Below are 12,910 nucleotides of genomic sequence, written 5' to 3' on the forward strand. Positions count from 1 at the left end.
TCGATGGACACTGAGTTTGAGCAAGCTCTGGGAGTTGATGATGGACAGGGAAGCCTGGCGTGCTGCAGTCCATAGGGTCGCATAGAGTCGGACACGACTGAGTGACTGGACTGAACTGACAGCCTACCTGTGTTTTCATCTAGGAGATGATTATTCAGTTAATCCAACTTAAAGAAACAGTGAGAGGCAAAATTTGGGGATTACACTCCATTACTGTTCATCCAACATAGTGGCGGTCCCTTTAATTGTTGATGTGTCTGACCACGTGAGACCCTCAGCTCAGTTCTCACCACTGGGTGAGGGCTTCCTTCAAGTATCACATCGCATCAAAGGTAGCCTGGGAGAGACAGTCAGAAGAAGAGGGTTAGTCTTACAGACGCTTCACCCTGAAACGTCTGAAAGGTTTCGTCCAGTCTTCTGGAAGGACCAGACACAGTCAGGAGCAAAAGGGTTTCCAGGTTTGATCTTGACTACTCAGGATGGAGTCAGGACTTCAGAGAAAGGGCAGAGAGGCACACAAGACAATACTGAGGACACCAAGAACAAGAGAAAGGAAAGGGGACCATCAGCGGGACGATCCTGGGCTCCAGCCTAGGCTGGCTGGTCCACACCGCTGGATGGGGATTTGATGGAAAACTAACACCACCACACCATCTTCTAGATTCTAGGGGTGTTGGAGATTATGTAAGCTCTTCTTTCCAGTACCACATTGTGGGCAGTCTGAGAATTAAGGCAGGATGACATGTCTTTCTCACACTTCTGGACCCCAAGATTCTGCATGACAGGGACTGAGTAATCTGTGCCTGTCAGCACTGGTGTGGCCTCGAGGCAGAGCTGGGGGCTCAACACCACCGCTGGATGGACAGACAGGTAGACGTGACCTTATGCAAGTTCCTTCCACAGAGTTCCCTGCTGCCTCAAGCCCCTGACAGACTTCTTCTTCCTCTTTCCTGTGGCCTCCGTGTTGTCTCCAGAGCCAGGCGTCCTCAGCAGCATGCTTCTCCTGAGAGCCACAACATGACGACCAAAGCAAAGAGAACAGACTTTGTATAATTCCATAGTGACAAACATGCCTGTGAGTCACGTGTGCAGCTGGGATTGTATAAAACCAAGCTCTGCAGAGGTTTATCTCCAGTGAGGAGGGATAGCTATGCAAAGAAACATGCTGGCTGGGTCAGGGAAGGAGTGGATGCTCCTACCAATTTCTGACAAATCCTACCTGCACCCCTCCCCATTTCCAGGTCTTCTGTTACCAACCCATTGCCCCGCAGCGATCCACCGGCCTGAATTACTGAAGCTCAAGGTAGATGTGGGTGGGAGGCACCTTTGCTCCCTAGGAACTCAGACTCAACCTAGAAGCCTCAGCTGTTGCAACCCCCTGGAGACCCCAGAAACATCTCTGTTTGGAAACCACAGAACTCGTCTGTGAACTTCACCTGCCAGGCTGCCAAAGGGAGGACACGAGTGAACGCAGACCAAGTTTCAACCTTTTTATTCAAAGCAGCTTCTCACGATGTATAAATACTGCATATTAGCACACATGAAAAATACAACTTCTAAGGCACCCAGAAATGTGTTCATACACGTTACAGGACCATTCACAAAGAGAGTGTACAATTTGCTCTAGACAGTCAGCGTTTGATAAATCAGAAGGTTATTATCCCTCAGTACCGCACCCAGTCTCGGGTAATATTTACAGCGTGGTGAGAAAGGGGCGCTGTACCTGCTTTATAAGTCTATGAAGTACTCATACTTACAGATATTCAGAACTAGTTAAAGACTTTCCCATGATAACCTGGCGAAAGAAAACGAGTAGCCTAATTTGCAAAGGTCTCCTTGGATTTTGGTGTGTGTGCTAGATCCATGATCAAATCTGAACACTCCCGGGGTGGGCCGGATACATTTTTTGGTAGCCTGCTTCATTATCAGAGGTTTGGTAATAAGCCTTACCACTAGAATCCCACTTCTTCAGTATCAGATCATTTCTCAGCCGGCCGATGGATGAATGGTTTCATTGTGGATGAGCATGGAGCATCTACCTAGTGTGAGAAGTGAAGAGATTTCTTCCAGGGCTAAACAGGAAGCGGAATGGGTTGATGGAGAACAAAAAGGAGGTGGAAATTTGGCAACTGTAGGATCTGGCTGCTCAGTGTAGACACACATCTGAAGAACGCGCGCTGGAGGTGTCTACACGGATGGACAAATCACACGCTGATCAGGGACCCTGAAGGATGCCGGACCTCCACTCTCTACGGTACCAACATGGATAAAGGCTGGACTATACAGCAGAAACACCCGCCTGGGACAGCGCGTTTCAATCTAAGAAACTCATCTTCCAGAGCCTTCGAGAGGGGATGGCAAATCCCTCTGTAGGGCCAGCCGTGGGGAGCATAAGGTTGGTGGACGGGGGCAGCTTCTCTGTGCCATGAAGCATGCACACCTCTGCCTAAATGTGCCCACAATCTATGGAACTCGTGCTTTGCTGGAATAATGGAATTCTTTGGTCCTTGGTTTTATGAAAGGCAATATTTTCACAGTCCTGTCAACACGGGCATCAGCAATGACTTCAGGCTGGGACTGATGGCACAGGGACACATTAAATACTATACGGAAAATTCCACACCCTCCAAACTGCCCAGAGTCACCTTAATGAGCTCCAGAGCAAGGCCAGGTGTTGGGCCAACGAGGCAGGGTCAACCCACAGAGAGGTCAGAGCAGAGGCTAAAATCTAGATGTCAGTTTTTCTGATTGACACACACACTGCAAATATTTGAAGCCAGTCTCCATCCTAGTGGGAGACAGGTTGGCTTTATGAACACGTATTTTGAGATGAACCGAATAACTTGACTTTAGCCATTCTATGGCCCTGGTCTCAAGATCATCTTTGAAACCTTGATAAGGAGAACCAGGAGGTAACTGCAGAAGCAGGGCCAATGAGAAAGAATCATTTTTTTTAAGTTTAATTTTCAGAGTTTACTTGGTTTTATCAGACCCTGGTGGACGCCCGTCCAGTGAGCTCCACGACTTATGCGCCGTTCAAACAGCCCAGAGTGGGCTGAGACCGGCTCAGCTGATGCGTGTGTTGCACACCTAGGTTGCCTCTGCCCTGCTACACTCAGGTTCAGTATGGCTTAATACACCTACTTCACTGACAAGACACTCAGCACATGTGGGAATGAGGATGACGTAACTGAAATCGACTTCAGATTGTCTACACAGTAAGATTCACATGTAAACTTTGTTAACATCTCTCAAGGAGTGCTGACCGCAGCCAGGCTGGACATTCCCAGGTCACCTGCAAGGAACCTGGGGTCAACCGCCAAGGTCAGTAGCAGGAAATGCCATTGGTTCAAAACAAACAATGGACCAGCGGCCCTCCCTGTGGCCGTGTCTACACCACATGAACAGTACGCAGGGGGCTTCAGAACACCTGTCCGGGGCCCCTTCGTATGGCCAAGACAATCGCCAAGGTGTCTAACTGGTCCCTGCTGCCGTCAACTCAACCGCACTCTCCAGATTAGCCATGCTGTACAGACTGCACAGAGTCCATCCACATGGCTTACGCTGCTTAAAAAAAAACAACCCGTATTACCTTTTTTTTTTTTTTGCAACAAGCTTAAGGCTCTGTTCACAAACTCCATCAACTGCCACACAGTGAGAATTTATGGGGAGATCCTCAACTACATACCTAGTTGCAAAGGTTGGAAAATTTTACTGATCCTAATGGTAAGGCTTATTCACAAATTCAATACATTTTTTCAAACTCAATTACTTTGAAAAAAAGAAAATTAACCGGCTCTCTAACAATTTAGGAGCACTTGATTTTAACGGGAAAAAAAAAAAAAACAGAAAACCATTGGCACCAAACCAGAATGCTATTTCTTGAAAGAACAAGTGATATTAATGGAAAAGATTGCCTAAAACGCAGATCCTAACTTACCACAGAAATATAAAAGTTTATATTCTGAAAATATATATACTGTATTAAAGTCTGTACGCATTTCAACCAAAATTTGCAGAAATAACTAAGCAACACTTATCTACAACAAAAATATACATGCAAGACAACCCCCAAATGGTTTCCCTTAAATATCTACAAAAGCAAAGTGTAGATTTTTAAAGATCATACAAAACCATTTACAGAGAATAAAATAAAATACTTAAGAAATCTCATTTAGAGTCTTAAATACTGTGTATATTAGTGAGGATGTCTAAACTAATATATACAACAGATCTCAGTATCTGAATACAGAAACACAGAAGAGAAGCAGTTCTGCATTTTAAATATTCACTTAGGAAGATCTGAAGGTGTTTCTATATTTTTTCTTTGTTAAAAAAATTTCCACAGAAACTGGCTTGAAAAACTATATGAATGTGACTAAATTTCAAATTAAAAAAGTGTACAAAATTTTTTAAACCAACAGTTAATCATGGGAAATGCAATTCCGCATCCAGTGGAGGCTATTTTTCAACATGGATATCAGGAAATAGAGTTGCATTGGTCAAAGTCTAGTGTGATTATCATTTTTCCATCCTTATACTAAACTCCACATGGGAAAAACCTATTTTCATGCTTCAGTGAGAACACTTCCCAGTTTGCTTTATACCAAACAAGAATAATATTTTAAATCAATTCTCTACTAGCTTCTTAGAGTTATCCAACTTCATTTCCTAGAGGGTCATTTTTCATGGTTTTCACCCACAGGCATTATTTCACAGCAGGAAGGGATATATGGGTATATCAGCCTTAGGCTGAGCCATTGGAGCTCTAACCATCTTTGCAACGTTCTCCAAAAAGCCCTCCTGAACCATGCTGTTAACTCAGGTGCTTCCACTGCAAGGCCCTGGATGCTAATCACCAGGGGCTGGAGGAGAGGGGGGTCCTAACGCATGCCTCACAGGATGGCACAGGAGGTACTGTCCAGAAGACTTCTTGACTAAAGAAGTGCCCTCATCTTCCCCAAAGGCAACCCAGGACGGGGCTGCCTAGACCAAGTACAATTCCTCTAAGACCTGCCCAGGCTCTGGGACATGACCGACTGGGTGGGGAGCGGGTGAGACAGAGTAGAGAGAGGGGAGAAAGGATCGTATGGATGGAGAGAAGGTTCTGGGGTAGAAGATAAGAAATGAAAACCTGGGCCCCATCTCAAGAAGGCTATGGAGGACAAACCGTGACACAGCCACAGGTTTGGCGAATTTCAACCCATGTCGGCCATAAGTCGACAACCCATGTCGTAAGTTGGCCATAAGTTACCTGGATCTCATCTCTGCATTATCAAAGCAATTATTCAGAAAGTGAAAAACTCAGTGGTTTGGTCTACCCTGTAGCCAACAGATTAAACTGACTTTTGCCCAATTTGTGGAACATCCTTCTTGAACTGACTGTATGGAAACAGCCGAAACACAGACTGTCGGGTAAAACATCTCCTCTTATACGTGGAACCTGCCCAGGCATTCCACCTGAATGATGGTTTCACGTTCCTACCTTATCATCAGAGATCCTGGAGGTGTTTAGAAGTTTGGATTTGATGATCCAAAGCTACATTTTAGTCCAAAGCTAAAACACTTCTGGTTTTTCTGGCAGGGGACAAAGATGGGCATTGAGCCAAAGAAATTTCCAAACATTGTCTTCCATCTCCAACAGGAATCCTAACTCTGCTTCTAGAGACGATGAAGTGGTTGTCCTTAGAAGGTAAACAGAAAGCAAGGTGCTCTTTCTTTAGACGACTTAGTGATGGGAGAGAGATTACCTGCCAATAACAAGGCCGTCCAGGGGCTCTGGCAGAGCACACATTGGCTTTCTCAAAGGAGGAGACAAACCCAAATAAAGATGTGACCACAGGTATCTGAGCAAAGGGAGGTGCTTCCCTATGGTAACAGTTCCTACAGGATCCCACGTGGACCACGGTGGTTGGCAGGGGGTGGGGGTGGTGTACACAGGACTTCAACCCATCGTCCCGTGGATGGATTTAGCCAAGGCAGCTGTCTCCCTGCCGAAGGAAGAAGCAAGTGAGACGTGTGCTCTTCCCTGATTCTCTTGAGGTCACAGGAAAAGGAATGGGGCTTTCTGCAGATGGAGCCAAGACCATCTGAAGGATGGAGAACCCAGGTTAAGTCTCTAGTTCAAGTGCAGAGACTCCACCTGTCCTCCGAAATGCAAAGCTCAGCACCACGAGTCCTCTCCACCTGCCCGGCCCAGGGTGTCCAGCTGCCTCCAGAGGAGGGAAGAGGACCAGAGAGGGAGAGGGAACTACAGCAATGACCCTCCCTCAGCCGCCCTCCCCTCCCTCAGCTGTGCCCAACTCTCACCGCTCCTCTCCACTCTCTCCAAGGAAGGGCCAGGAGGGGCTGGGGACTGACAGAGGGCAGAGGAGATGGGTGAGCGGAGGTCCTTGAGAACACTCGGGGGCTGGGGTGGAAATGGAAAGATCCTGCCACGCTGAGAACCAAACTTCCTCTGGTGTGTGACCCCCACGCGGAAGAACATGGCCCTGTAACTTCTCTGCTTGAACCCCGATGCTGACGGCCTCTGAAACCAAAACCAAGGCCCCAAACCAAAACCTCTCCCCTCCATGGCCGATCTGGGGACTCTGGGCGACAGCCTGAACACAAAGGCTGGGGCCCTCTGTGGCCTACGGGCAGAGGCCTAATCCCTGGTTACTGCTCCCTCATGGGAGTAAAGAGCCTGAAAACAGGACTTCTGGAGGCAGAAAGACTTAGACCTGCTGCTGACAGCTCCACAGAGTGGGGACTGTCCCCCGTCTCTCTAGAAGGCCCCAACCAGATACCACTGCCCTATGAGAAAAGGGACTCTGAAAGTCAAGCCCCAAAGGAAGAAATGTCCCTCAGCAGTATGCAACCCCCAGGGGGCCCAGCCCCCACCTGTTCCTGACATCCAGGGATTAGGGACTGGCTGTGTCTCAGGACCATTCAGGTGGGAGGCCCCTTTATGTCCTTAAAGGCAGGAGAGCGAAGAGAAGACCCTTCCATGATTTCTCCTAGAACAAGTTCAATGACCACAGAGCTGTTTCATACACAGAGAAGCTGGTGCAGAGCCATTCCTTCTAATTCTAGCAATCCCATTTCCATCCCTCTGAATTTTACATCTACGTGGTTCATTGCTAGAATGCACCAAACAGCTCGGACCCTGTATGGGATTTGCTCTAGGGCAGCATGAAAGTAGTATCTGTGTGAACAACAGACACCGTGACATATAAACAGAAATAAATAAATTAAATAAGTCTGATTAAAGGGGGGAAAAACCACTTTCCTAGTAGTTTATGTGTTTTGCAAAACTAGCTTTACATATTATACACATAAATTATCAGAATTTCCACTTACATCGTTTTAAAAAATATATATTTAACAAAACACTCCTAAATGTACAATATCTGGGTTTTGTAAATCACTTGGTTGGGTTGTTAAGACCAAGCCCTAAAAGTCACACAGACGTGCATCAGAGAGGAGACTGAGGCCGGCTCCACACAAGTGTTCTGCTCATTGCTCTGGAAAATCCCCTAAGACTGGTCGTCCCCCAGTCACTGGATCTGCCCTTAGCCACAGAGGGCATGGCAGCTGAGTCCCCACGTCAGAGGCACTGTGTAGACACAGCCTGCGTCAGAAGGACTGGTGGGGCGAGGGGACTGGTCTTCCTTCCTGGACAAGGATGGTGGATCTCAGCAAGTGGGGCGGGACAAGGGCGCTGGCAAAGGCCTGGGAAGAGATAGCCCTCGATGGCCCTCCAGCCAGTTGGGGTTTGAGGTGCGGACACAGGGCAGGAGGCCAAGCACACTGCGTTTCCCATCATTACACAAAACCAAACCAATGAGGAGCAACCAAAGGACACAAGGAAATGGACACAACCCTAGGGACAGAGAAACACCTGGACAGACCCCTCGGCCAGGCATACACTGGGCTCTGATCTCTGAAACACAGGGGCGGAGCTGGAAGTCAGGGGCCCTGCAGTGCTGGGCCCTCACACTTCGTAAATTTTGTCCTGCAGGTAGCTGAAGAGGGAATCCAGGCCTTTGGAGGAGCTCCAGAGCTGCTTGAGCATGATGCATTCTTTCTCGTTCACATCTTCAAGCACCGACCTCAGGAAGCTCCGCACGAGGCATTTTGACTCCTCCAGCACCTGCAGGGAAATGCACAAGCCTCGTTAGTCAGGCGCCGGGGACCTGCTCCCGAGGGACATACTTGGCCTGGGTAACCTTCTGATGTCCACAGCCAGAGGAGGCGCCTCCTGTGGTCCTGGGCTTCCCAGGCCTCTGCCCCTTGGCAACACCAGGAACAGGTTGCACGTGTGCCCAGATGTCAAGCCCTCAGTCCCTGGGATGGCTGAGTGGGACCTGTGTTAAGCCCAACTGCAAGGACTTGGTCTTTTACCCAAGGGTGACTGATACTCAGTTTCACTTTCTATGGATGTCAGGAAAAAACTTGGGGAAACACTGCTTTAACCTCCGTGTGCTACCTAACTCAAGAATGGCTGGGACCGCAGAGTAAGATAATGAAATGAACTAACAGGTTGCCAAGGTACCCACAGGACCCGCCTCGACAGCAATGTCCCTTGTTCAGGCTTAGCAGTAAGCAGTGGTAATAAAAGTAGCAATCCTTGCAATAGCAAGTAATAACAATGGCAATAAATGGCAGTAACGAGCAATAATAGAGACAACAGTAATACTATAGTATTATAGTTGTGATAACAGTAATGTTAGGGGTGGTAATAACGGTAACAGTAGTAACAGAGCTATAGTATTACAGCAGCAATCATAGTAATGCCAGTGATAGCAATACGATAGTACTATATTACAGCAGTATTAACGATTGGAATATTAGTAATACAGTAGCCAGCGTGGTAAAAATAGCAATAATAATCATGATCATGAGTAAGAACAATCGCAGCAATCACAGCGACAGCAAAGCCACTACAACCACCGTTAGCTGTCGGCTCTATGACAGGCACTCTCCGTGCAGTCGTTTATTTCCACCTCAAGTTCACAAATAGGCAGTATGTTTATCTCTGCATTACAGATGAAGGACCCGAGCTCAGGGAAGTGGAGGTGCCCACGGCTGCCTGGTGGACATGCCCTGCAAACCCCTGGCTGATTCTGTAGGCCCCACGGCTGCCTCAGTCTGGCAGAGGCACTGCTGGCAGCAAAGTGTCTGAGCATCCTTCTGTCTCCCCATTCTCTGTGGACGTGGGAACTTCAGTTCTCAGTCTTACCAAGCGCTTTCAAACAGAAAAAAGCAAGACAAGAGCTCCCTTGCTCAAGCAGGCTGGAACCATATCCTTCAGCTTGGGCTGGAGGCTCACGGGTGGTAAGAAGGGATCAGCTGACGAAGGACACCTCTTCCCTCCCCCAAATTTCTCTGAGGACCACCATCTCTGGGGGTTATGGGGGAGATTCCTGTCTCAGGTGAATCACCCCGAAGCTCCTGAACTCCTATCTGTGGACAGGAGAGTCTTCCTTGCAGGACTTCTTCAAAAGCCGTTTCTGAGCACCCCCAGAGGTCAGACTCCTCAGGGGAGCTTTGGAGTCTTTGTCCTCCTGCCTTTTCAGCCTCATGGCCCCCAAACATGCTGTGCGCCAGCTCACACCACCAGGAACCACTGCCTGAACCCCACGTGCCCTCACTCACACTGTTTACCCCACTGAGAACGTCTACCCACTCCTGCAGGCAGTGGCCCCTATGGCACCAACCACCCCTGTCTACCTAGGCTCATGCAGTTTCCTGGGACCTGAGATCTTTGGGGTGAAAACCACAGGAGAGAGTCCTGGGCAAAGAGTTGGCCGCCAGAGTCATCAGGAAGATTAAAAGAGAATCCACAGAAAGAGCTGAGCAAAGGGCTCGGCCCACAACAAACGACCACCAAGAAGGCAGGGCTGTCCGCACCCTGCCACCGTCCCTGGGACCACAGGCTTCCTGGGGGCACCGCTGCACAGTGGGTGTCTGTAAAGGCTGGCGGGGGCAATCAGGAGGTGAGTGACTGTGGGTGGGGACTCAGGGTAGACGGGGAGAAGTTGTGGGGACCGCTCGGCCCCCACAGTCCAGCCTAGCGCCCCATGACGCTGCAGCACAGTGAACGGCCAGACCTTCTGCTCTCAGAGAGCCTTTTCTCCTGCCCTGCCCTTTCTCCCCCTTCCCAGGGTATTCCCACGCAGTGCTCAGAGCGACTTTTAGGAGATAAAATCGACAGTTAAAACCCAGTACCTCCATGGAGGTGTTATTCACTTATCCCGTTTTCAAGGAGTTGAACTATAGACTCTAAATGTGCTGCGCGCTGGGCGGGCAGGAGAAATGAGGTACCAGGGTAGCAGGAACTGGTGTTTCTCATCTCTCAGCTGGCTCATACCCTGCCCTTATTCGCTTTTGCTTCCCCTTTCTTTGAAAACCATAGATGATTTGTGTGTCTGTGCAAGTTTAGGAACTTTAAAGCATCACTTCTACCCCAGGCTATAAATCTCTTCTGAGGTTTCTGCACTGGAGCTAACTGTGCTCACCGTCTCCCTCTGGATTTAAGCTCTCAGCACCAAGACTCGGCCTCTGCGAAATCACACAGGGCCTCCCATGGACTCCCTGCGCGACCTCTGGCAAGTCAGACACTCCCTTCCGGTCTCGCGGCCCCCACCTGCGAGAACAGCGCACAGAGACGCGGAACTCACCACCGCGCTGCAGGAGGCCATCTCCTTGACCCGCAGCATGACCTCCTGGCTGAACGTGGTCGGCCAGAAGACCTGGGACACCAGGCCTCTGCTGCATGCCTCCTGGGCGGTGAGCTTCCGCCCACAGAAGAGCATCTCATTGGCCTGAAAAAGCAAAGGCAGGAGAAAGCTGAGAGCCGGTATGCCTGTGAGCCTGTTAATGAGTGAGCATGCTGTGGGTGATGGTCCCAGCTCTCAGAGGCGGCATCCTTAACTGGAGACCAAAGATGCTGGGGGAACTATTTGCCAACGCTTGTATCTGTATGCATCTTTCTGAGCCGAGGGCCCCAGCTTCTGTTAAATTCCCGAAAGAAGTCATGTACCTACAGGAGCTTCGTCTGCCCAATACCCCTCCCCATGTCTGGTGGCAGATGCCCCAGGAGGGACAGGGGACAGTTCAGAGTTGACACCCCGTCCTTGATGGCTGATATGGGAATAAGCAGAAGAGCCACCCTAGACATTAAAGCTCTCTGTGAGGTCTCCAAGCTGGAGAGCATGGGGAAGAATCTTTCTCCTTCTCTGGTGGCTTAAGTCACTCAGCCCAAGGCCACCCACTGCTGTGTCTGTCCCTGCTCCATGGAGATGAGGAGCTGCAGAGACAGGACAGGTGGAGAACAAGAGCCCTGCTGATGCTGGGATTCTGGGGCCTGGCACCCCAAACAGGGGCTCTACTGCTGGACCTGCCAGTTACGGGAACTGTTAAACTCTCTGTCCACACCACCCTTTAAGCCACTTCAGGTGTCTCCCTTACCGACTGCCCAAAAGGTCCTGAGTAACCCATGATCCTGACACAGAGAACGCATCCTTCCCAGGGGCCCAGAGTTGGATGCAGGCGCTGCCCAGGAGCCAAGGGCAGAAACCCCTCCTGCCTTCTGCAGAGTCCTCTGTACTCTGCTCCCCCAAGAACTTCTCTCAGCTGTGATCCGTGTTCTGGGAGGAGCTACGTGGACAAGGTCCTAGGCAGCGGCGGGGCACAGTGCAGCCACCACTGACACCGAGCGGCTGTCCCACTGACACTCAGGGCAAGAGGGTCGTAGCCCCTCCCTCCTTCAGGACAAGTCCCTGCCTCCTTCCCACAGCGGACCAAGCAATCCCCTCCCTGACTGCTGTCTACCGGCCTCCCCTCCCGTCCCCTTCTTGGCTCTGCACACTTTAGCTGCTCTTAGGCAGATGTTGAAATGCCAAGCTCTCCCAGCCTCTGGATCTGTGCACCCGCTTCCCCTCTGGGGGGGTCATGATGACCCAAAGGACAATCTTTCACTGCCAAGGAGTGAAATTTGTCAGGTCGATAACAGGCTAATGGATGCATCTGGTTGGAGGTTTAAAGACAAACACACGCTGTACGTATTTAGAGACAAGAGACGCCGTCTCAGGAAGAAGAAATGTGAGGAAGGAGCCCAGTGGAAGAAGCCAAACGGGACACAGTCAGTTGGCAAAAACAGGTCTCAATTGGGAACATTCTTGGAGTTTCAGAAATGACTGAAATGAAAGAAAGAGACAAGGCTCTGCAATGTTAATATGTTTGTGACCACCAAGGCTGGGAGGAACGGGGCAGAGCGCAGAGGCTGAGATCACAGGGGAACATGCCTGCCTCATCTGCCCGCCACCGCTGAGGCTGTGAGCCGCAAGAAAGCAGCCCTAGCTCCTGAGTCCAAACCACCCTGCAATCCACCTTCTGGGCTACTGTGTAGACACCGGCGGGCAGCAACCCCGGGGAGGCAGAAGAAGCTGAGACGACCTGCAGACTGCACAGGGAGGGAGCAGCCCTGGGACTCTACCCACGTGAAGGGCCACGTCCTAAACACCAGGACAGAGGAGGGGTGCTCTGGCGCCCCAAATGTGCCACAGAGACGAGGAGGCTTACCAGGGCAACGCCCAGGATCTGGGGGAAGGTGTAGGAGGAGCAGCCGGCAGGCGTGAGGCGGATGGTGGCGTACGGGGTCTGGAACCAGGCCTTCTCGCTGGCCCACACGATGTCACAGAGGGGCAGGATGGAGGCGCCCAGGCCCAGAGCAGGCCCATTGATCGCCACCACGATGGGCTTCTTGAACTGGATAAAGGCCTTCACAAAGTCCCTGGGGAAAAGAGAGGACCCTCTTTAGCAGGTGAGTGGATTTGCCAAGACCCACAGACAAGCTTGATTCTGTCGAGGTGGGAATAAGCCTTCCCAGGTGCTGGAAAGCACCCACGGGTCATCAGGGGACCTC

The 12,910-nt window shown here is 50.2% G+C and overlaps 1 protein-coding gene across 2 annotated transcripts in view; it reads right to left on the minus strand.

Annotated features, from left to right (window-relative positions):
* Window positions 1–1,476: 1,476 nt before the first annotated feature.
* Window positions 1,477–12,910, minus strand: part of CDYL2 (chromodomain Y like 2) — a 170,091-nt gene continuing 158,657 nt past the window's right edge. For both annotated transcript variants that reach the window (XM_061386825.1, XM_061386826.1), the window contains 3 exons: window positions 12,568–12,778; window positions 10,665–10,808; window positions 1,477–8,134 (listed from right to left, as the gene is read on the minus strand). In XM_061386825.1, coding sequence (XP_061242809.1) covers window positions 7,976–8,134; window positions 10,665–10,808; window positions 12,568–12,778 — 514 coding nt within the window. In that variant the 3' untranslated portion in view covers window positions 1,477–7,975. The remainder of the gene's footprint in view (window positions 8,135–10,664; window positions 10,809–12,567; window positions 12,779–12,910) is intronic.

This window comes from Bos javanicus, chromosome 18 (assembly GCF_032452875.1).
Source record: "Bos javanicus breed banteng chromosome 18, ARS-OSU_banteng_1.0, whole genome shotgun sequence".
NCBI lineage: Eukaryota > Metazoa > Chordata > Mammalia > Artiodactyla > Bovidae > Bos > Bos javanicus.